This window comes from Cottoperca gobio, chromosome 9 (assembly GCF_900634415.1).
Source record: "Cottoperca gobio chromosome 9, fCotGob3.1, whole genome shotgun sequence".
In the NCBI taxonomy this organism is placed as follows: domain Eukaryota; kingdom Metazoa; phylum Chordata; class Actinopteri; order Perciformes; family Bovichtidae; genus Cottoperca; species Cottoperca gobio.
In genome coordinates, this window is record NC_041363.1 from 7,915,048 (window position 1) to 7,941,327 (window position 26,280).

General features: G+C 42.3%; 1 protein-coding gene across 1 annotated transcript in view; it reads left to right on the forward strand.

The window, feature by feature from the left end:
- The window catches only part of adgrv1 (adhesion G protein-coupled receptor V1), an 88,859-nt gene that overhangs the window by 38,621 nt on the left and 23,958 nt on the right, over positions 1-26,280 (forward strand). The window contains 14 exon segments of the mRNA XM_029440497.1: positions 467-617; positions 821-962; positions 1,183-1,755; positions 1,856-2,112; positions 2,489-2,606; positions 2,692-2,863; positions 3,022-3,264; positions 4,408-4,815; positions 5,630-5,802; positions 5,912-6,158; positions 6,309-6,448; positions 7,335-7,495; positions 7,698-7,798; positions 24,310-24,426. Coding sequence (XP_029296357.1) covers positions 467-617; positions 821-962; positions 1,183-1,755; positions 1,856-2,112; positions 2,489-2,606; positions 2,692-2,863; positions 3,022-3,264; positions 4,408-4,815; positions 5,630-5,802; positions 5,912-6,158; positions 6,309-6,448; positions 7,335-7,495; positions 7,698-7,798; positions 24,310-24,426 — 3,003 coding nt within the window.

Sequence of the window (26,280 nt, forward strand, 5' to 3'; positions counted from 1 at the left end):
ATCTGTGAGGGAGATGGCCCCCTCTGCAGAGCACTCAGGATGCAAGACTTGAAGTCATCTCCTTAGAGTTTATGTTTCGTCTGGTGATATACTCACCGCGTCACTTTGCATATGTCTGCTGGAGATTTCCATGAGATATCATTAAACATCTGGTTATTAAAAATGTTCTCAGACAACAAACTTAAGATCCAGCGCAGCATATTTCTCTGGAGCCTCTCACTTTAATGTCATTTAAACTTTCATATAACCGAGTTAGTGGTGAGTCTTTGACTGCTCTGTTAGCACTTAACTCTTTCTCGCCTTGTCTTGTGTATCTCTCCACATTTAATTGTATTTATTTATGTATAGCTCAGTGATGTAAGGGACAGCATTTTAAAGCATTTTGATGCATTCATTTACAGGGTTTAATATAAAGGAGGCAACAAGATAACAACATTATTAAATGTCTTCTCTGTATGTTGTGCAGGTTGGCTTTGCCTCCCTGGTTCTGCAGGTTTCAAGTATAGAAACAGGGACATGTGAAGCGGAGGTGACAAGAACGGGGCTGTTTGGGGACATCAGGGTGCAGTGGACAGCTCCGCCGGGGCTCAGACTGGGAGCTATCACCCCAAGCTCAGGTAAAACACCCAAAAGAGGGATTTCAAATGATTTTAAGTAAAGTTATATTAAACAATTAATGATTTATTTCATAATTCGATGAACTATCCTCCAGAGATCAAACACTTGGCATCTGGTGTTCAGGCTGATACCAAACACTAACATGGACAAATGACAGCGTGCACTTTTAATGTTAATAATGCACTCCTTTCCTCATATATAGGCTCTCTGACCCTGGCCCATGGAGAGAAGACTAAAATCATATCTCTGACAGCTGTTGATGATGCATCTGAGCCGGCTTCCTATGCTATACACCTCACTGCTGCGACCTCCAGCACTTCTGCACCCAGTGCTGTCAAGCTCAGGTACTGCTTTCACAGTGCTGCATGTTACAGGAATTACTTAGAGACAGGGATTGTCAGTTTTTATTATCCTCCCATTTCTAGTATGTACTCTTCCTTCAATTTCCTCTGCTTATACCCGAGGAGACAATTTCCTAACGTTGACTTTTTAAATCATGAATACAATTGACATATTTGTCTTTGTGAAATGTAGCCTCACTCTGATGTCCATCTCCCTGCACAGGTCAGGATTTACTGTGGCCGAAGTGGAGCCATTGGGAATCTACCAGTTTGCCCCTGATTCCCGCCAGCTGGTCATCGCAGAGGACATCCAGACTATAACGCTCTATGTTCAGAGACTCTACGGTTCTCGTAGCAACATCACCAGCCTGTCCTATACAACAGCAGCAGGCAGCGCAGTGGCAGGAGAGGACTTTATTGCAATGTCAGACGGCCGTTTGGTCTTTGACTCACCTCGCCAAACCAACACTTCCTTCCGCCTTTCAATACTCGACGACTCCCTTCCAGAGGCTGATGAGTACTTTCACGTCAACCTTACAGATGTTCAAGTCCTAACTCCAGACTTAGCTTGGGCAGATGCCTCTCCTCGTCTCAACCCTCAGCACAGTGTGGCCACTGTCACCATCCTAGCTAGTGATGTGACCGGAGGAGTATTGAGTATTGGACCTGGACTGGTTCAGACACCTGAAGACAGGGATGAGGAGACCCAGCTGGAGCGGCGGGTGGTTCTGAGGGTGCGCAGGTCCGACAGTGTGGCTGGGGCTGTGAGGGTTCGTGTCCAAGCATATGGAGGTGTGTGTTTGTTTCATAGCACTTTAATGCTCCGTTGTAGGATAATATATTGTAATTTACTGCGATGCTTACAGTTTGGCTTTGCACTTTTATCCAGATGGAAGCACAACACCTCTGCCCTTCACTGTGGACCCGGTTGGGATCCTTGCAAAGGAGGAGCAGGACTTCCGCTTAGAGTCCACCATAGTGTCCCTTCAGGCTGGTCAGAATGAATCCGAGGTTATCCTCCTCATCCTGGATGACTCAGAGCCCGAGGGACAGGAAGTCTTCTTCATTTACCTCAGTGATCCAGAGGGAGGAGCGCAAATCACAGACAGTCCATACCGGGGCTTTGGAGCTTTTGTCAAGATCACTATCCTCGGTAAAATATGAAAAAATAAATGTTGTTTGAGTTATAGATTGAAGATAAAACATAAGTAGTATTTATTACTGTGTTTGAGCAAAAAACAATTGTGCAACACATTTAGTGGTCGGCATGTCTTCTGGAGTTCTGTTCATAACACCTGACCAACCCCACGTGTGTCTTTTGGGTTTAATCAAATGCCATTTGATTTGCATTATGTCACTGCCACATTAGTCTCCAGCTTTTGGTCCATAATCACTGCTGTGGGCAGATTATTTGATTATTCTGTAAGTATGATGGATTAAAAAATATGATGTAATTGTGAGGTTATGAGGAAATTAATTTGTACTCTGTTCTGTTTTGTTCTCTTCATCCTTCTCTGTATCCACACCAGGGAGCGACTTCCATAACGGTATTTTAGGGTTTAGTCTTAATTCTCTGATGGGCCAAGTTCTGGATGAGGATTCAGAGAACAGAACTGCCCTCCTCTATCTGCAGAGACAGGAAAACAGGTAATAAAACAACACCCTTTATTAAAGAAACTAACTTTTCTTTTTCTTTTTCGTTAGTTATTATGCTCTTTCTCCCTCTGTTCAGAGCCTTTGAGGATTTGCAAGTCTTCTGGAGAGTTACCTTCAGCAAGACAGCTCAAACTCTTGTCAACAATGGAGTCAACCTAACCAGACAGCTGGTGCACACCTCAGGAACTGCGCTGTGTAGGAGAGGAGAGACATTCTGTGCTCTCGCTTTGGAGGTCCAGGATGATGAGGTGAGAGAGAGAGAGAGAGAGAGAGAGAGAGAGAGAGAGGCCCTGTTGGTATAATGCTGACCTTGAAATCCGCCCGATCCTGCAGTATAAGGAAACTGTATTCATAAGAAATGCTGTGGTGCACAAAATAACACGAATACTCCCTTGTGTTGCTTTAGGAGCCAGAGCACCGGGCGTGGTTCTTGGTGGAGATTTATCAGGTGGGTGCTGGAGCTACCATTAATGAGACCACCCGTTTTGCCAACATCACCCTGGCGGAGAGCGACGACCCACAAGGCGTTATGTACTTTGCTGTGGGTCACAGACTGCCCATCGCCACCCTGACCACCACGAGGCTCAGTCTCCAAGTCTTCAGACGAGCAAGCACAGCTTCGGTCATGTCTGTACAGTATCGCACGCTGGTAAGTAACAAACACATGTGTAGTAATGAAGCACAGGCGTACATTATAACTGCCACATATGAATTGGGCACACACACACGCACAATTAAATATGCACAAATGCACACAAACATGCACTGAGTGAATGCTTGAAGTAGAATTTGTAGTGTAGACTTATTTATTGGAGGCACTTCTTCATTCAGCTTTGCCTGTTTAGAAGGAAATCAAATGTTCAAATGGGATTCCAACTATTTACTAACGGAAATAAGAATTCTTCCAATCATTGCAACAGCTGAAAGATGTTTATCCGTCTCAGTCCAACCTGCTGTTGTTGTTGCGGATTTAGCACACGTTTCAGCAGACACAAATGGAATACTGATCTAATGTGTCTCTTTCATAACACTCATTATTTAGACATAATCATGTCAAGCTCTGCGTACAACAACTGAGCACCAATATTGGGATGTATTGTACACTGTCTTAATTCTTTTCTAGAAAATTAGAAGCATGATGAGGACCTTTTTGTGTTTCCTTATTCTAAATTGGGAACCTTCTTCAGAGGAGTTTAGTGTAACATTGAATCATACTTGAGTTCTAATTGTGATACAGAAATGCTAGAAAGACACACACCAACTTTGCATGATATCATCCTGATGCACAGGTCTTTTGAAATAGAATTCCATGAACTAAATTGCATTTATTCTTTATTTCAAGTTTCTAAGGATATATTAATAAAGAACATGGTTTATCTGATGCTGATGTCAAATGTGTCTTCCTCTTTGATCTCACTGCCACCCTCCTTCTCCTCTCTGAGGCATCATGATAAGAGATATCTTGGCTACAGCACATGCAGTTCAGGGAGATCAAGTATTCACTCACACTTTTTGATATTGGAGATCAAAGTAAGAGATTGTCTAGTGCACTCACATGGCCAGGACATCTGCTTTCATCTCTCAGAACTATTGTGAGACAAAAGGTTTGATGCATAGTAAGAGCCCAGTTCTCATTTGGTTTATTATGCTCTCACAACATGGTCAACTTCACTCATCCACATGTGCTGCCACAGTTGTTTCTACATTTTGTGGATATATGTGTTTATCATATAGGTTTATTTTGTCAAACGGAGCTCAATCCATCATGAAGTCCTGTCTGTTTTTCCTCCAGGAGCTTCCCAGAGAAGATGTAGTGGGTCCCACTATAATCTGGCCTGCTAAGGCTGGCATGGACTTTCCTAAACAGGAGGGCAGGCTAACCTTCGATGTGGGCCAGCGTAACACATCATTGGAGATTTACCTCACACCTGACCTCGCCTCATCCTTGCCCACACCGAAGCGCTTCCAGGTAGAGCTCTACAACGCCACAGGGGGAGCCAGAGTGCACCTTCAGTTTGGGCTGGCTAATGTGACTCTGGTGTCAAATGCAGCAAGTGAAGCTGTGTGGCTCTTACTGGACCAGTTACATCAGCCTCTCGACTCAACTATATTGAACCAGGTGCTGCAAGGACTCATCGATAAGGTCTCTACACCTCTCTCTCGCGAGCAGATGACCGCCGTGCTCGAGGCTCTGGGGAAGGTGAGATAGTTTGAGACTGACGTCAAAAGCATTTCCTGTAAACTAATACCTGAACCTTATTTTAAGGCCAATTTGATTCATTCTCATTGAATCTGGAGGCAAAACAGTGTGAAAATATATAATACCTAACTATCCTATCTGCTGCTTCACAATATCACTATCATGGTATTAAATAGATATAAATGAATATTGGAGTTTTTGTTAAAAGCTTCAGTTTTCTAGCAATCTTACTAATGATCTTCTTCTGAAAGCACAAGAATGTTCTGCAGCATGTGCTCACATCCATAGTCAGTAATGATGGAAACACTTTTATTTCTTCCCCATTTGAAGCTTGAAGTCAGTGTCGTAGTTTGTGTCAGACACATCTACGCTTAAGGGCACACATCGTTCCCCCCTCACTTCTCTGACAGGTGTGAGAATCAGTTTGTCATCTGAAAGGGTCTCAGGTGTCACTCTATATGAGCGCTGCTATCACCTCTAAAGTTAGAGGCTACATATTGCCTTTTCTCAGCCCCAGACAAGCGGAGACACCACTGTAATTACATATGGTGCGGGGGTCGGAAGAGAGGGCAGAGACAGCATAAACGAGTTACACGGCATGAGGATATGTGGGAGCACAAAGAAGGGAAGGAGACAGTGGCATTAATCACTGTAAGAGCTGCGTAACACTGAGGCCTAAACCAAAATAAGTGACTGCGACACAGCCAGGAGGGGTGGAAAATATAAATACTTGCAAACAATAGCAGAGCAAACTGTTTCTCCATCCATCTCTCTCTCTCTCTCTCTCTCTCTATCTCTGTTTCCTCCGAGCCAGGTGCTTGTAGAGGCAAAGAGGACTCCTTTACAGGAAAGTAGCCGCAACTTGACCTACAGCCTGCTGTGTGCCTTGGCCAATCCCAGCAGAGTCGACACCCGAGGCATCAGCTACCTTGCTGAAGTGGCCGAGCGATTCGCATTGTCCCTCCTCACGCAAAGTCAATGTGAGATGTGAGTGTCCCTTCACAAAAAAAACACCAATGATTTTCTTTTCAAATAGTATTAGCACGGTGCTGATGCTCGGTATTATACATGTTTTTTTTTTGTGTGATTTCTCCAGAAGAGGTACCGTCCTGGAAACATGCCCGTATATGACCATCTCTGCCTTCCAGTGGTACCCCACACAGATCAATGGACACAAATTCAGGGGCCGTAATGCAGACTTCTTCCAGCTGCCAGACACATTGCTGGCAGTACCAGCAGTCTCGACTGCTGACTGTGGAAACCTCAGCCGGATTCAACTGACCGAGTTTAGAACTGAACACTGGTTTCTCACCAATGATACAAACACTGCTCTTAATGGGAAGGTAGGGAAGCGCTGAGATAAATCGTCTTAATTAGTGCCTCAAATGATGTATTTTGATTAAAAACAGCAGGTGGCAGTATTACTCCAGTATAAACTAGCCACTCATTTAGTTAGTTCACCAGCTGAACCCTCTTCTTCTGTTTATATTTAGGTATTCTCAGCCAGCCTTGAGGACAGAAGGTCACGACCCCTAGAAGATGGAAAGGAGGTGGTGTATCGTATCCACACCCCTGGTCATCAAGTCAAACCAGGCCGGTCTCTGTGCCTTCTCTGGAACCAGACCACTGCAAGGTATTTCACCACAGACACACCCGTTCAGACACATGCTCAGCCATTTTAAATGAACTTAAAACAGCAAGTTGACACTCAAAGTGTTACCTGGTTATCTACTTTGTTTATAACCTCACCCTGACAATGTACATACATTGATAAGCATCTGAAGCTGTGACCATATGTTCACCTCTGTCATCCTTACACTTATTGGATGAGTGAGACCCGTTTCCTAAGTGAGGGGCAACAGTCCAAGTACAGTCTCTCAATAAGGCTTATCTGTGACCATGGGGGAAGTCACATCATTGTGTTTAATATCTGCACATTCAGTCTTCTACACGCTGAATCCTCCCACTCGGTTTGTTGAGGACATTCCTGGGGCAGGGAATGGGACTTGGCTGGAACACTCTGTTACAAGTTTTGGATTGGCAGGTTTGGTTTGGGCGGAACAACTAGTTGGATATTGTATTGCAGAAAGGAAAACAGATGAGAGAAGTGATATGGACGGAGAGCAAAATGTGAAGAGAGAGAAGCAAAGTCACTAACTGGGGAAGGTCAATGTTACAGTATGACATTCTTGCTGTGAGTGGAAGGTCAAAATAAAAATAATATTGGATGTTAAAATGGACTTTTTTCCTTTTTTCAAAAACCTCTCACTCAATTCCTCTTTGTTTGTTGTGCCACTAAATCCTGCTCAAACAAGAATATAGTGTTCTGGTTTGTCACACAACAATCTTTAAAGAGCAGAGGTGACTGCTGTTAACACTCAAGGAAGCCAAAACATACAAATTGTGCATACTCATAAACAAGATGATACCTCAGACTCCCCTGCGTTTTGTTGTACTCTGTTGTGACAGCAGTGTATTCACTTTCTTTCTTCTCCTGCATCATCTCCTCTCTCTTCCAGTTGGTCATCAGATGGTCAATACTGCAGGGTTGTGAAAGAGAGTGGGAACTATGTGGAATGTGCCTGCTCCCACTTGTCTATCTACACAGCCCATGCAGAGTTTGCCACTCTTGCATCCTACAACGACGCCTTCTATGCCTCTGGATTTATCTGCATCTCAGGTACAAAACACAATCCCCTGTCTTCTCTTCTTCACATTGTTTTCCGCTGTTTTTTTCTGCGTGCCCACGGCCTGCTTGCCTTCTTCAGCGTTCTCTCTGGTGCATCTATTCCATATTCCTCCCACGTCGTTATAAATAGCCACTGTTGATTAATATGAATCATTTGTTAATTTTATTATCGTTGATTCCATGTCTTCCTCAGGCTTTGCCTTGGCCATTATATCCCACATGCTGTGCTCCCGTTTCCCTATGTTTGCTGCCAAACTGCTCACTCACATGATGGTGAGCTGCCTTGGAACCCAGGTAATACACTTCTGCTCCGATTTTATGTTGCACTCCAGTGCTTTACTCTAAAGGCCCCAATGTGCACTAATACCCACAATTCACAGCTTCTGAAGGCTGAGCACTTCATACTCCCACACCATCTGCATTAGTTTCTTTGGTATTTTCATCCAATTGCATCTGCAGATTCTCTATATTGCATTAAATGTAGATGGATAGGGAACCTTTGGAAATTGTCATAGGAGCATTTATCTCTCTGTGCTATATGGATCATAGCCCACAGACATTAACACTGCTGTAATGTGTGTGTGATGCAACACACACCTTCGCTTTTATACTGACAAAAACATAAAAAACACACAAATTCATGTACTGCTTATATGTGTAACCTTTACTGAGCGCACACACACACACATATACTGCATGCTACCAACCCTTCTTATGAGCCACTAGACATGTCACAGGTATTTTCTTGGAAATGTGCATAGATGTGAACACACATCATCGAATGTCATTGGTTTCGTAGATTGCGGGCCGGCGCGTCCTGACAACGCAACCATGCCCCCCGCACCCTCGCCCATTAAAAACGCAAGCTGTCACATAAGCAATGAGCGAGATAGATATGTGGCTGCAGGTTAGTCTCTCAGCTGGTCACCATGTATGTGTGTGTACGTGTGCATGTGTGTGTGCGTGAGCGAATGCGGGACTGGTAATTTTCCACTGGTTCCCCCTCTCTTTGGTTGACAAACACGAGCCCCTACTAAAGCAGACTGTCGTTGGGGGCTAACCACCTTGGGCTCGACCTGTTTATGGCCAGGCAGAGCCCCTGGACCTAAAAGGGTTTTGGATGGAAATTTCCGTTGTGTTCTGTTTCTTTGTCGGTACTGTACTGCATGTTAAGGCCTTCTTCCTCGGATGCGCATGTGTCTCAGATCGTGCTATAGTTTATCAAACACGTGTGTGTGTGTGTGTGTGTTTCTGTGGCCTTCTGGTCGAGGCCAGTCGATGAAGGCCTGCGTGGATCCCAGACTAACCTAAAGGCCTAACTGAATGTGCACTCTGGGATTAAGATGTTCTCTCTAAGTGGTCGTCTGTTACTGTTGGGAATATTTTGGAGGTAATAACGGGCTCACAGTGCAGGATGTGCTGAATTAAAATAGACCTATTGACGTCATTGTCTTCACTTAAATATGTACTTTGTCCTAGATCTGAGATGGCTCGCTAGAAATAGATAAAACACATAACTTTGTTTTTTACATAAATGCATGAGAGCTGAATGTGCCGTACGGAACGACTCACTCTTCATTAAAACATGTGATGAGTTGTTTTTTATGATTCAATGTTGTGTTTGGTCCTTCTGGAGATCACCTGCCTCGCACTGTGAATGTGTTGTTTTCAGGAAGGGAGGAGCTATATTTTAGGAACTACACAAAGAGGGTCCAATAACATTTAGGAAACAGAAAGTTCTGGGTCAAACACTTTAGTTTCTGGTCCTGATAGATGTCATACCATAACTCATACACTGGAGTCAATCTGCCTTGTGTTGAATTGAAGCTGAAATGAGACGATGGATTTAGAGGATAAAGTAAACTAAATGAATGTTTCCCCCCGGGATACAGAGATTTAATTTAATTTCACATGTAAACAGCACTTGTTAAAAGCATCACTGTGAAGCTCAATTCATATTTTGTGTTTTCTTTTGTAATGCATTTGAAGTTTGCAGATTGAGTCTTATAAGCCGTTGTGGTCTGTTGAAGGACGAATCTCTGTAAGGATCTATGTGAATCCACATCTCTCTTACTGTTGTACAGCACTACATGGCCAGTCAAGTGACATGTCATTGATAGTTTGAAGCCAATCCTCTGAACTTATATTTGTCTTTTTGCATTTGTAATGCATCCCAGCTTTATACTTACAGTCAGAGGTAGGCATTAGGAAGCGATTACTGTTACATGTCTGTATTTAGAAGGCCAAAGATCTTGCATCTTTGGTAGACGAGATGTAATTAGTGACAGAAATGTCTCCCGAACTTGTGGGTCTCGGCTTTGCTCGTGCCTCACCATTGATTTGAACTGTTAGGTCCAGTTCCAGCCACGACTCTCCATCTGTGGTGGCTGGGCTGTAATTAGTCACTGACGCTGCCCTCTGTGGGGAGAAAATTAAAGCTGCCCGTTTGATTTATTCTCTCTTCAACAGCTACAGTCAGCTAGAAAGAGCCGGAGTAATATCCCACCCCTCTGTGAGAGTTGAGAGCAGGTGGAGGGCACGGAGAAGGTGGAGGCGAGGTTGTGCTTTAATGCCATTTTTATTTGTCTTACTGTCTCAGTATCCTAACTGCCATTCTTTTTTTTTAACTGTGTAGTCTCTGGACACAAACCTGAGGGCAACAGCAGTACGTTCAGCAGCACAAGCAAATACAAGCAAGAGAGGAGGACGAGTGAGGAACAGATAGATAGATATCAGTTATAAATACTATGCATATAGTTTCTCTTCTTATCTTGTTCAATACGGAGTTTCATCTCTGGGCAGTATAGTCAAAAAATGAAAATCTATTCATTATGAACTCATTGCTATGTCAGTTAGTAGAAAGTTAGTCGCTCTTGTTCCCTCACAACAGTTTCCCTGGCTATGGATGTCAATGTGGCATCAAATGTCTTGTGCTGCATATTACCAGGGTGTTGGCCAGGACTCTCTTGAAAAAGACCTATCTATCCTGGTAAAATAAAGGTTATAAATAAATAAATACAACTCTAATATTAACTTCTTAATCCTCCGGGATTTTAAAATTCAAATGATGGGGAAAGTACTGTAACTCAGACTGCACAGTATTAGATGTATTCTGTAGGTTAACATATTTCAGATAGCTTTAGATTGTTCCACCAGTGTTTGAGTTATCTAGAAGAAGGTTGTTGAAGGTGTCGGAGACTAAACTGATCTGGTTTTGGTATCGAGACACCCACAGGGCGACAGAAAGCGTCCACTGACAATGAAATAGACCTCAGACCTCCTACTGAGAGATAATAATGATTTGTCCCATCCACCACCTCAAGGGAGAGTCCTCACACTGTGACTGATTGTGTGTGTGTGTGTGTGTGTGTGTGTGTGTGTGTGTGTGTGTGTGTGTGTGTGTGTGTGTCACATCAGAGGTTGTGCAGTGACGGTCTCTTGCTCTGGCCAGCAGTTTGTCCTCCCCTCAGCAAGACAACTGAAGATTGTCTGTGTAGAGTGGAAATTTACCCAGTGCATATGTACTTTGTAAGTGAGCTTCTGGTCGTATGTGTGTATATTTGGTAACGTGCATGGGGTTTAGAGTATGTAAGTACGGTCTGTATATGTACAAATGTACCTGCAAGTTTTTGCGGGTTATTCCTTATTTCCATCCACATAAAGTGCATTGAAGAAATATAACTGAGAGTTGTATTATTCCCTCTAACTATGTGAAAGTGAGTTTTTTAGAACATTGTAAGTCTGTTTAAATCAAACACAACTTTTCTCTTAGTCTTTTAATGTAGCACACCTTACTCCTCAAATGTTTTCAGTGATCATTAGGATGAAGAAACGTAGAAACTGAAATGTTTTGTGAACCGTTATTTGGACTACAGTTACATGCCGTCCTAAATGCAATAAGACCACATTGTAAAATCTTAGATCAGTATTCATGTGGCTTTGCTGTGTCTCCAGGGGGCAGATCACTGCCGTCATTATTCTGCATTCATTTGACCAAAACATAAATCAATGACAGTAGAGACAGCAAGGTCACAAAAGTGATGGATTAGAGGCCTTTAAGACACAACTAGATGTCTGATGGTTTCATTTCTCTTCTTGTTTGCGTCGCTTCTCTCTCCTTTCCTCGTCTTTCAGCTCCTACAGGGCACTTCATCATGCCATTTTTAAAACGATGGTTTGCATTCTAACAGGAAAGGAACAGAAAAAACGTTCAAATTTGATTAACTTAATTGCTTTTAGCCACAACTGAGAGTGTCCCCAGCAATACTTCTGCCCAGCCCTGTCCCGGACTGTGCAGGTCCGACTGTTTCCCTGACTTATTCATGTAAGAATGACTGAGAGGCAGCGTGCAAGAGCATCATTTACTCACAGTCCACACGGAAACAATCCCATCACAGCCACTTCCTCCATCTCCTCTGTTGAAACACCGCTTGTCTGTTTACATAAGACCCCTTGCTAAGAAGTGTTTCATCTTCCAGGATCATTACCAACACAACATATTGTTTCATCATTACAGAGTCTTGGAAAGTTTTTTATTTTTGAAAGGACTCCCTAGACAGGTATATTTCCGACCTTTTATCAGTTGTTATAGTACAATATGACAGTTTCTTTCTTGGTGATTTTAATATCCATGTTTTTTTACCTTCTTCCTCCCTATTTACATATGATTTTATCAAACGTTTGTGGACTATTTACACTTGACCTTGTGCTCTGATGTGTTCTCTTTGTGAAATATGTAATTCGGTTGATTTCGCTTTCTCTGATTATAAGGTCGGAACCACACACACACACACACACACACACACACACACACACACACACACACACACACACACACACACACACACACACACACACACACACACACACACTGCAGTTGGACAAATCAGGCCTTTAGTCACCTGAGCATCAAAAGACAACTCTGTTTCAAAAAGCACATCCAGGTTACGGGCCTCTTTTTTTTAACATTATTAGATAAGGCACGCAGACTAAACTTATGACATTGTGTTGATTAATATTCATGAAAGGAATCTATTGTGTGGGGACTTTTTTTTTGTAATTGTGTACTCGCAAAAAAGGCAGTTTAGAGATGTGTCTAGATTACTTAAATTCTAATAATATTTTTGTTTTTGTAAATATATTTGATTGATTTTCACAGTTTTCATTCTACATGAGTAGAAGATACAAAACATGTTTATTTGACTTGAAAAAAAGATGTTCCCTCCCCTCACACCCCACCCATGCAGCCATAGGATTACAGGTTATATAATACATCCAGGTGAAGGAGGAGAAAAGTTTTATATCTTATTTAATTGTATTATTTGTTTCTGTAAAGCACTTAATATTACCTAGCTGTATGCCCGTACCTGTAGTGTCACTAAACAACTTTGACAGTTTGAGATAATCACAGTCCAACCCCAGACCGGTTTAGACCTGTTATTTCAACAAGATATGATTCTATGGTGGGAAAATGTAATCTCCATCTCTATTGCAAACTAAACACAATTCATTTCTTATCCATTGTAATTAAACAGCCCTCTATATCCCAGACAGCCACTCCCACACACTCTGAGAAGTGTTTACCCCAGGGGTCTCACTGCTTTATTCCAGTATCTGGGAGGTGTTTAGGTGACTCTTAGCTCTGGTTATAAAGGATTTCCTGTTAGCTCTGGGACTTGATCCAGCATTCAGACGTCTGTGCCTCAATCCACAAACGCACTTGCACGCACACACACACACACACACACACACACACACACACATACACACGCATACACATGAACACTAACTTTTATCCCCCTTGTATCCCACCGCCCACCCTCAGGATTCCTTAAAGTTCCTGTTTGTCGTCAATGTCTACGTGTGAGTGGGGATGGATTTAGGTTTTGGTAGATCGTGCATGCAGTTTCTCAGCTGTCCTAGGAAAGAGGATGTATGAATTGCATAATCCAAGACTTTACCGCTGTACAACGTAAGATCAACACAAGTCTTTGTAAAAGAAGTCAGCGCTTTTCCTGAGGAAGTTTATCTGCTCCCATCACGACCAATCAATCATTAAATCAATAAACAGAGAGTTTTTGTGTGTCCACTCCTCTGGTTGACGTCAGAGAATATGACTATCTTAACGTAGTCTGTGCTTACTCCCACAAGTGTTTGGAAACAAACTGTGAAAGCAAAAGAAGGAAAAGAATGAGACGAAAACATAATATTTGCTTATTCCTTCTCCCGTCCAATCTCAGACAATAGATTAGTCCAGTTCATTTAACTCAGCTAGAGATGGATTTCATTTTTCGCTTGCAGTTTTAGAAAAATAAACAGCAAGATAAAGTATACGGCGTGCCCTTCATAAGATTTTAATGCAATTCTAAGCTCTTTAATGTCTGTCAGCCCGAGCTAATGGCAAGCAAGTGATAAAAGGGTATAAAGTATCAGCAGTGTGTGTGTGTGTGTGTGTGTGTGTGTGTGTGTGTGTGTGTGTGTGTGTGTGTGTGTGTGTGTGTGTGTGTGTGTGTGTGTGGACAGCCTCTCGGGAGACTCACATTACGCCCTACTGGCTGGTCCAACACCTTCTTCTATACAGCCCTTACTGTTCACTGCGTCCTTGTCTCTTTTGTCTGGTACTGAAAAACGAGACTAAACCATAAAAATAGCTTTTTTTTGCTCATAAATTCTCTTTCATTTATACATTTTCCTGTTTTACATTCATCTGTCTTTCTGCCCCTCTGGCTTTTTCCTTCTTCTTTCACCCAACCTATATTTCATAAATATGATGAGTAATCTCCCTGTTTCTATTCCCCGTCCCCCGGGCTCAGCTGGATGCTGTGACATTACGAGCTGCTAAAAGACTCCCTCTGTTTCTTTCTTTCTCTCCTTCTCTTTCTCTGTCTGTGAAAGTGGCTGGGCACTTCCTGCGTGACTCATCAGTCTGAACAATGACGACATTTTCACATGTTGCTTGTCAATAAACTGGTTACAGACACTCGGCTGACTCTGAGAGACTCACCAAACAGCCGGATGTATGCCGGCTCCATTTATGTCAAAGGTTCAAAACATCATCCACAATGGAATGAACGCTAATCATTAAAGGGACCCTGTGGAGTTTTCTGGTTGAGTCTATCGTTGAGGCCCATCAAATGTGCATTTACTTCCTGAAAAAGGTTGACAGTATTAAAAGAGATACTCAACTAAGTAGACAGCCTACTGCCTTATCATGTTGCAATTATGTCGGCATTAAACAACTTCACACGATGGTTATACTTTATAAACACATAATACCATTCATACCCCTATCATGCCCTTTTCATACTGACCTTCTCTTTGTCACGTACAACTCGACCACAGATCAGACATATGTTATCTCTCCACTTTCATAAGGGATGTAAAGCAGCTTTGAACTATTTTTTGATAATCAGATACAAGGTGGTCACACATTAGTCTTATGTGGATTTACACACACACACACACACAAATACAATCTTCTTCTAATGCATGCCATCTCTGTCAGTCCAGTACAGGTTTCCTCGGTAAACCACTAATACAAAACTGGTTACATTCAGTCACTTTGTTAAAATACTATATGATAAGGACATAATGCTCTATAGCTGTGCAGAATTTCAAGTACTCATAATATGCACGATTTATGGTATTGGTTTTCTTACCATGCATTGTGCTGCAGCTGCCTCTGCCCTTTCTGGACTCTGGAAGTTACACTCTCATTTGTTTCCAAATGTGTGTTGTCCTAACAGCTGGTGACCCCAGAAACACTTCCATGAACTTTCCTCTATTTCCAGAAAAGGTGCAGTAAACATCAACAGGAGGCCACAGCAGTCTTTCTCCTACATCAGGTAGCTGTGAGGCTTGAGACAGCACACATCCTACAAGATGTCAAATACTACGGCAGTTATTTCTGACGTTATGGGATATTTCTGTCACATACCATAAGACTTTAGAAGAAGTCACTGTGTTAGCTCCATAAATAGAGATCGACATAAACATGGATAGCTGCAATATGTAGTAAGTTACGGCTTCAAAGGCTCGCAGTGCACTGGGCACTTACAGAATCTCTGAATTTACTAAATCTATATCCAACAGATATGGCATTTTACTTCCCTTGAGCTGTAACACATTGAATTCCCATTTATTACCTGCTTCAGTGGATGAAGAAAACACAATCAGCAGATAGATATCTGGGCCTAAAATCGCTTGTGGCAAGTCAAGGGCTTGTGTCATTTATCACTTGCTGGCATCCCTGTAATCTTATTCTATTACGACAGGCTCATAACTTTAATATTTAAGACGTAGGTGTAATAAATGTACTAGCCTACAGAAATATGTTTCAAATGTAAGATTAGTCATTGTTGCTCGTTCTATACTTCCCATGCAGCAGCAGGCACCTTTTACCTAATTCAGTTTGTCATCAAGGACTCGATCGAACAGCTTGCAGACACAGGTGAATGCCTGCAGTTGTCAAAGTCCTGCTCTATTTTTGGAGTTTGACAGCTTATCTTGGCAAACTTTTGTGTGTATTTTAGAATGAACTTTGGAGGTTTAAAGTGAAAACATGGTTTATCCTGAAACTGTTGAGGTCAGTGATGTTGCCATTTGAACTCGATGTTTGCACTGGTTTTTTTTTGGGTTAGGTTGAGCACGAGGTTTCCCAGTCAATGTAACAGATATAACACATATTCACAGTAATGCTAATTCTTTTTACCCATATTGTAAAGTTAATATTTGTATTGACAAGAAGTTATTATATGTGAAGATTCTGTTGCAAGCCTTTAAAGCCATTAGAGGTTTTCTCTGCAACATTAGAGAGAGGAATTGAGCGAGCTCGCTGATGCCAGCTAAGAGTCGCCTAACTTCCTGAAAGAATCAGGAAATGTTGTATGGAGGAAGGACACGGCGAATGATAATCAAATATAACTGTATCTATTTTAGGGTCTTTTCTTCTTGGTTTATCAGCAAATTGCAATAAGTCCACTTTGTCACTTTGTATTTAACTTTGTTTGAATCTGAAATCTCTCATCCTGAGTATAATGTAATAATCGGATATTAGGATGATGACAACAGCAGGCACGCTGCTGATTACGAGTTCATTAGCTCACAAACAAAACATATCTCAACAAAAGCATTCGACACAAGGCAAACATACACATAGATACACACAGTCCATGAGAATATGCTAGCACACACACATATGCACACACAAATCAACACAATTTTGTCTAAAAACAGAGACACCTCCATGATGTCATAGTTATGAAACACATGCATATGCTTGCACTGATAAATGTACAAAAATACGCAAGTATACACAGATGGCCGTATGTGCATATACCCACCCTACACACACACACACACACACACACACACACACAGCATCACAAACACAGCCCCAGCCTGTAGGGGTCACTGTAGGTCCACAGCCAGAGCCAAGTTCAACAGTAGATGTGAGTAAAGTGCCTGACGAATGACTCCCCTGAGCTCTTGTCATTTTATGACTAGACCATTTTTTTGAGGAAGAAATTTCTGTGATGATATCCAGAAAGTAAACTGTTTAAGTGAAATCCTCCATCTGTTCTTCTTTGAATGAGTTCAACTGTAGAGATGCTGTAAACATTGTTCCCCATCAGGATACAGAACCTGAACGGACAGTCAAGAAGATCTGTAGTGCACATTCATCCACAGATCTGTAGTGCACATTCATCCACAGATCTGTAGTGCACATTCATCCACAGATCTGTAGTGCAGATTCATCCACAGATCTGTAGTGCACATTCATCCACAGATCTGTAGTGCACATTCATCCACAGATCTGTAGTGCAGATTCATCCACAGATCTGTAGTGCGGATTCATCCACATAGGTTGATGCAAAATTGCGAAACAGTTTGCATTTAAATTACAACTGTAGGAAAGTCTCCCAAACATTTAGCTAATTTGGACTAGATTGGGTATGGTAGTTGACTGAGACGTTATACAGTGCATGATAGTACAGCTGTGGCTCTCATTACATTACAACGTGAGGTATCAAAGCACAGTGTATAGCAGGTTTGTGTGCAGGAGCAGCATGAATGGAGCATACAGTATTTAACTTGATCAGACTCATCACAAACTGATTTACATTGAGCCTTACAGCCTCTCATTGACAGACACTGACAGCTGCTGCAGATCGGCCAACTTGCACAGAAGGGATCTCTCCCGGATCGATGGCCTGCTGGACAGCAGTGGATGAGGCTGCTTTAGTGGGTCTGTATTGCCTTTCTGATCGATATGATCAGACCTCTGGCCTCGTCCTTTTGTTAATCTGCAACAGGTCGCCATAAAAATATCTGCGTGTGCGTTCTTGCAAAACACGAGTAGCTCACCTGTGATGTAACTCACATGGCACCGTCATAATTATATCAGCATACTTGTTTTGTGCATTGCATTGAGAATGAAAGGTTTGGAAGCCATTATGAAACAAAGAAACTCCTTCACAACAACACGTGTGAATATAACTGAACTTGTTTTCCTGATGTTTTGCTGTGCGGCATTTCATCTATTGGCCCAGAATAGCATAACGGTATCGTGTTTAATGGTCAAAGCATCGCAGCAGACCGGAGAAGTCTATTTGTGGGTTGCTGCACAGCACTTACGCACACACACACACACACAGAGGTTTGTGACAGAGCAAAGTAGACCCATTGAGTGTGTGTGTTTAGGGAGCTGACCTTGAGCAGCTGGCTACAGTGTTTTTATAGCTGTGTGTGTGTGTGTTAGTGTGTGTGCACATGGATCCATGTGCGAGTGTCTCGTACATCGTGGCCCAAAGAGTTCTCTGTCTGGTCTCCAGACTGTTTCACACCAGATGTTGAGGAAGGAAATTCAAGAGGCTCCTTAAAAGCAGCCCCGTTGTGATCGAAAGCAGCTGCAGGGTTCCAGCAGCAGACGCTCTTTGACTGGAGTGTGAATGGGAGAAAAAAGAAAAGAGGACTGCTGGAATGCAGCTAAATGTGCTTCAGCAGATTATTTGATCAACTACTAATTAAAAAAAATCACAATTTAAGATGCTTTTGAAAATGTTGTAATACAACAGAACTCACATAATACAGGGCCTTATGTGTCGTGCATATATTTGATCACTTATTAACTTACACAGCTAGCTTCAGTGTACACCAAACAAGTCTGGGATAATATTGGTTTCTGCATTCCCTGGACTTCCAACAATGATACTAATGACACTGTCAACACTTGTTTTAGCTGCCTCATACTCATCAAAGTGCTGACAGTCTCTTATTGTTGTGTCAAACCAGATCACATCAAAACTCAAAAGCCTGCAGGCTCTTAGCTTATCCTTTCCTCTGAGAATATATCAAGTCATTCCCAGAATACACGGTGAGGTGTGCTCACGTAAGTTCATGTAGATGCGGTGTTGTGGTTGTTTGAATGTGAAACAGACTGAAGGGAGTGGGTGTTTATGTGCCAACAGCTGGCTCAGCAAGTTAGCTTCAGTCTGAGGTTCAACCCAAAACACTCGTGAACTTTACTTCTACACTCCGACCTTAAACAACAACATTAACACTCAAGAACAGTATGTTCAAGTGGACAGTGTGGCTCAAAATGTTAGCAACAGTGGCTCAGTTAAAGACTTGAGTGTTTCTCTCACTTCACACCGGTAAGATTGAATCATCCTCCATCTCAGCTGTGATGCAGCGGCTCACAAAGGGCTCGTCTGTTTTCGTCTCCACTTACTTTTATTTGTCTCGTCAGCAAATGTGAAATAACATTACTTATCTCTCCTCCTCACACACACACACACACACACACACTGGCCCACTAACCCACCTATCAGCCATCCATCCCCATGTGACCTGCTTCTTACAACTGGCTGTCGCACATAAATAACACACACACTTGAACTGAGAGGCTGCGGCACGTGAGGAGACTGATGATGCTTGCACATACTTAATAGTGTAAGGCAAGAAAGGCAATAATGTGGAATGGCACTAAAATTAATGTTGCCAGTCACATTACTCAATTTAAAGCAGTCGCAATTGTACTTAATGCATACGTGTGTAATTTGAAGTATTTAATCTGCGTTCGCTAAGGTTACAAGAATATTGTGAAAGGGTGAGCTTCGAATGACGAGAGGTGGTGTGATTGATAGTGATAAGGGTTGAAGTAGCATAACAGGAAGCCATTGCTTCCTTGAGAAAATGATGAAGGGAGTGAGGGTTGAATGAAATATATCATATTTCTTTTTTAAGCCTTTCTTTTTGCTTTATCTCTTTCTGAACAAAGGCATAAGAGGAAACACCCAGGGTGCAGGCTGAGGCTGGAACCAGCTAGATCAGACCGGTAGCTGTTAGAGAGAAGGGGGAGGTGAAGGAGAAAGGGAGAGGGAGGAGGAGGAGGAGTTGGAGATGAGATGAAGGGTGGAGCAGAGGATGGAGAGGGAGTTGGGGGTAGAGGGAAGAGGATGGGATAAGGGAGGCTGTTGGAGGGGAGAAGTAGAGGTTAAGTGTTTTGGACGTGAGTGTAGATGAATGGCAAGCAGAGAGCTCAGGCCCCTTTCCCTCAGTGATGTAATGCATCAGGCAGATGCTATTTTTAGCCACACTGATACACTTAGCTACCTTGCCATCAGCACACAGGGCTATCGATCAGCAGCAGGACTCAATGGGAGGATGAGATCTGCAACCAGCAGCAGCACAAAGTAGCTGCACCAAAATATTATGTTTCCTGCGTGCAGTTTGTTTTTGCAGCATTTCTTTGGTCTCCTTTGTTAGGCCGTACAATTAAACAGCGGTGGAGCTACATGATGTATTTTGTTTTTAGTTTTTTCACTGTATGGTGTTTTTAATTATCTTTTGCTAATGTCTCTTAATTGTTTTATTTTTCTTGAGGCCTTTTGGCATTATGCAGGTTTGCTGTCAGCGCCTTTATCAATTATCACCGTCGAGCTAAGGTTGGGAAACCTTTCTGTTTCTTTCAAACCTGCTTATAATGTCAACAATTGAGGTTCAATCTTGTCTAAAGATAAGTAGAATCATTCCCAAGGCAGCAGTTCATCTGGAACAACAACAACAACAACAACAGTGAATTTACAGTCTCCTGAGACTAAGGGCTACAAAACAAAACGGAGATCTCTGATTGGACATGTAGCATCGGCGATATTCAGGCTTAAAATCTTGGGCCTGATATAATGGCACAACGAAACTGTGTAGGTCTTACTCTCTTAGCTTCTCTGTCTCTCTCTCTCTCTCTCTCTCTCTCTCTCTCTCTCTCTCTCTCTCTCTCTCTCTCATTTGCACTCTGACATATATAATATTTGTTCAATGGCGTAATAAATGTGTTGCATTCAGTCATTATGTGCATGAGCGTTGGTGGTTCCTGTTTTACCAGATACAAGTCCACGCACATAACACACACTACCGTGACATGTATTTAGAGTCCTGCAGCTCCACTCTCGGCTTCTCTGCTTCAAATAAGTCTGTAGCCTGAGGGTCTAGACAGGTCGACTCCTGATGTCTTACACAAAAGAGAAGGAGGCCTGGGGACAAAGGGCAGAGCAGTAGATGGGGATCTGATAAACTCCACATCCACACCTGTCACCTCCCCACCTTACTAACCCATCCCTGTAGCGGGTCATCATTTCCACAGTGCAGGCTTTGCTACCTTTGTTATTTTCACAATGGACTGAACAATGCCCACAGTTTTGACCACGACCTCCATACGTACTTAGCTTCCCTTAAAGACCATATCCATACCAGTCCAAGCCCTGTAACTTAGTTTACTTTGGATTATTTTCAAAACCACAGAGTTTGACCTTAACACAGATTAATGTCTTGAATTATAGGTTACTGTGTTGTCTCTTTGTGTGTGTGTGTGCAATGTTAGACATTCAATTTGCTTGTGTGTAATTAGTTGAGGTTACCTCCCTTATCCCCGCCACACCTTGTATCTCAAACTAGTTTCAGAATAGAGATAGTCTTTACTGGGGAAGTTTCCATAACAGGGTCCAGTATACTATATGCTCAGATAACAGGACGTTCGGGATGATTTTCTTCGTCCAAAATCTGTTTGAGGGCCTCATTTGTTAGGCCTACTGATGTTGATTCCTCACAAGTAACCGCCCACACTAGAGGAAATGTTACACGATTCTTTGAGAGCTTCTGTGGAGCTTCTAACCCCAGTCTGCTTGGTACACACCATATAAAATAATAAAACCTCCAGAGGATTTTCAGTTTCCTGCGTGCACTTGGAGGCTTGTTTCTAGCTTTTCACAAGAGTATTTGTGTTTCTACACTGCAACAGCAGCCGAACATGTTTACTGTTTACTTGATGACCCGGTTTGATTGACACCGCACTTGGACCCACACTTCACAGAGTCTGAGAACGTGTGTCTATCTACCAGTCTCTCCTCTAATATCACATGAAAGAAATAAAGCCATATAGAACACTGTAAGTCTTAAATGATATAAATAACTTTGTGATCTTTTACAGAGTCTTGCCCCGCCCTTCTATTTTAGCCCAATGTAATGAAGTGGCGACAATAGAGTATTATGTAATAGACTCAAAGGCAATACAAAGTCAGCTTGTGTGTGTCACTACTTATTTTAGGTACCTGTTGACTCACCCAGACTGATTTGCCATACTGTACCTGTTCACCTGTTTGTTGTCCTTGACCTGTTCCCGGTTGTTCCTAGAGCAGCTCCATGGAGGACACGAACACAAAGACATGCACATGCACAGCGTCTGGGGGACATCTATTCACACCACTGCACACAAATGCTTTTTCCAAGCCCTTTGCCCTTCTTCAATACAAGGCCTTTTCTCTACCTATTATGTCATTATTTGGTTCAATAGTTTTTCAGTCAGGGTTTGTTACGGAAGGCTGCAGTAAACTGGGACGGTGCATTGCTCAAAGATGTTAAGACTTAGACAAGCCTTTCAGTTTTAAATAAACCAAATCTTTAAAAAAGGGAATGAACTGAGACAAAGTGATTGGCAGTGATTGTTTGTAGCCCCTAATACACCCACTGGTAATTCACCTCACTCCAATTGTGCCCTTGGTGCACACAGCCACAAAAATGCGTTGCCACCTCCTTTGTGCATGCCGCACTTGACTGTGCCCTACGCTTGATTTAACTAAATTAGAGCCTTTTGTGTTAAACCAACATGCGTGTATGTACTGCATGTTTGCTTATGATTATGTGTCTAGAGTCCTGTAGTTTATTTAGCATTTCTCGCTTGGTAGTTTCCCCATTGTTTTGCTTTTGAGAGGATAGATGGTGTGTCACACTGTGCCTTTGGCCAAATGAGGCTAACTCGTTGCCAAAAACACACAACCCCGCCGCATAATCTTTGTTCCCATAAGCTACCTGAACAGCTTCTCCACTCAGGCACGATTCCAGGCAGCTCAGGCACGAGTTTCCTTCCTGTGCCATCCCTCCCACTCACAACCTGCAGGGCTTGGAGCACGGATGGGAAACTGACTCATGGTTCTTTTTCTTTTTTTTTTAAAAAGCCCCTGACTTTTCCCCTTACTCAACAGGAGGATGCAGACAGGGTTGGTAAGAGCTGGAAAATCCAGGAATGGTTATTTCGGGTTTTCCTGCTGGGTTTTTTAAAGTATAAAACATAGCACAGAGGAAAGAAAAACAAAGACAGACATGCCATATTCATGGTGTCATCCGAAGGATATGTCACTTAATATCAGACAACACAAATATAAGGTGTGTGCGCCTGTATATGAGTTTGGAAGACAGCTCAATGTGTTTATTTACCTGGTTACTATAGAGACTGCCAACAGCATACAGTACATTAGCTTGTTTTGGATATATAAAGAGCTCAACTTGTCTGTCTTCGAAACCATTTGCTTGGCTTTGTTAAGTAAAAATCAAATGTTTGTTGAGGTAACAGACATTCTTATTGTATGTGGGTAATACGACTTTGTTCAAAGAAATGACACAAAATATATATAATATAGTCTGTTTTCACCTGAAGCTCTGCTACTGTACATCCCTGACTGCTGCGTTTAATGAATATAATCCAAGTGACATTTGACACCAAGTTCTCATTCTCCCCACATCCCTCGCGTCCCACTCTCTTCCATTCACCTTCTTTCTGCTCCGTGATGCTGGCAGCGGGCCCACAGGCTGCAGGTTATGTAACAATCGCCCGGCTGTGTAGGCACCACACTCTGTCAAGGCCAGAGGTTAATGAAGCTCTCTGATGGACAGCAGAGCAGCATATTCCTCATGGATTTTATACACAATCCTGCCTCCAATGTTACTCTCTCTTCCTCTCTCTCCTTCTCCTATCTCTCACACACACTGACCACACACTGCAATACCCTTTATTCCATTATTTGGAGCGTTACACCTTTTCTACAGATCTGTGTGCGTGTGGGATGATGCGAAACACACATATCTTTCAGTGTTGTTTACGTTGTCAACGTTTTTATTTTTGCTCCCGCCTGCGTAGCTTGCTGCATGAGTGTTGTAACAAGTCTGCAGGATAGGATATCTCTGTTTGGGAGGAGGGCTATCTGAATCCTGCTGTCTCCTTTTAAAAATGTATAGACTATGAAACAAGCAATAAATCGCCTCCTGCGCAATATGACCTGCTGACACTGCAAGGAGTGCTGCACCTGTGTGTGTCTGTGCGAGTCTGCCAGGTAGTCATACAAAATGTCACTTTGTTCACGTAACAGAGCATATTGTGAGCAAACAGTTATTGCCAAACTTGATGTTGCTTCAAGGATGAAAGGCTCATTTACACACAATGTTAACTGATGAAGTCTTTTTCTCTTTCTCTACAGATCTGTTTCCTGGTGTCAGCTTTCCGTGGCCGAATGTTTTCAGAGGACAGCTGTGCTGCTCTGGCGCTCTTCTCCCACTATTTCCACCTCAGTCAGTTCTTTTGGATGCTCATACAGGTAACAGCAGGCGGACAAGCAAGACACACTTTAAATAGCAACTACAAAACTCCTTATAGCATTAAACCTACATATGTGGACACAAACATTATCACATACCTTATATTTCTATACAGGCATGGCCGGTTTTTGCTGTAATTGTTGCCATGCAGCTAGATCATAGATGACACATTATTTTCATAATATAAGCAGAGATATTTGCTCTCTTTCTGTTATTTTACCTGGATAAATAACTGAGGTTTGGAGGCAGTTTCTCCATGCCTTATCACCATGTAAAACTGTGGCCGTCCAATCTGCAAGCCTCAACAATGTGTCTATTTACTGAGCCTTCAAGAGGGTCAATAAAGTCAATCTATCGGTGAAACACATGCCGTACAGCATATAATGTGCTAATATATTATCCTACCGCACACCATGTTTTTTCCCACTTTTGATTCTTTACTGTAGATCCTTGCAGTTAATCTGGACACCCTTTTTATTTATTATAAATATGATTATTTCTCATTTAAGGGCAACCATAAATGAAATCTCATTTCCCTCATGACTTGGCATAAATAGGGTTCCCATTCTTTCTTTTGTTCCTTTCGTGAAGCATGTGTTTTTTTTATGTAATGACTAGTGAAACTTCTTTCCTCCACCATGTGGGCTCAGACAGGTTTTGATTAGGGGATGAGATGGAGGTACCAGACTGCTGCATGACATGATCTTTGACCCTAGACTGGTACCACTTAGGAACACCTCACCCCTGCAGCTCCTAAACCCCAATCCTTCTTGACCAGCTGCCCTCTATTTCTTTTTCCCCTTTTTTGTGACACAACTGCCAAGAACAAAGCCTGGCAGGCAAAGTCCCAATGTGGACTTTAACTTGCGCACATGAAGAAGATATTAAGGGCTTGGTTTGTATGGTCAGAGCCACAGATCTTTTCAGTACTGCTTCAACATTAAAATACCACACTTATTTGTTTTTTCTGTTAATTTGTATACACTGTAAAAAAAAATACATCCCACACACAGAGCGCAAATAATATTTAGCTGCCAGTCCAAATCTCGTCTAAGCCAATTTTAATCCCTAAAAGAGACTATGCATGACTTGTGACCTGCTGATAGAGCACAAGAATGTGGTGAACGCTGCCCCATGGATAGACTCTTTACCTCAGCTAATCCTCCTCCAAAATGATTCACTGACTTTTACTAGGACACTTTTCATGTTGTATTGTCTTGTTTATGTTTAGTGTCGGTGCCGTACATACAGTATGTGTAACTTATCTTCCCTGGGTGGTGGCTGTGTTATGAAAACTGTGTTATGTTAATGTGGGAAATGTGATCCATTGTCGTCATAACTCAAAATCCCTTAAAACTGTTGTTCTGTGTCCAACAATGAATCAGATGACGAGAATGTGTACGAGTCATATAGGCTGGGTTAAGTTCCAGCACATTAACACGGGAGACACATTTAACCAGTCTTGTAGGCCCGTAATACCGAAGAGACCTGTCCCCAATTAAACTCTCTCGTCTCCCCCCCTTCATCCTCTCATTGACCCCCCTCTTGCGTAACTGACTGTTCCATCAATCCTCAGTCTTTGCCAACGTATGACGTTTGTAAGTGAACATAAATGATTGTTTATGTAGTGGATATAATCTCTCCTGGTGCATACTTTATTATAAGTGGAGTATTATAAGATTAGCCCTTTTTTTATATATCAGAATGTTTACCACACGACCTGTGAGATATCTTAAGGGATAAAGGCTCAGACCAAAGGCTTTCATGTTGCTTATGAAGTGTTAGAATTGGAATGACGACAATTGGTAGTGAGATGAAATGTGTTTGGACACACATGGTCGTAGTTAGTATGG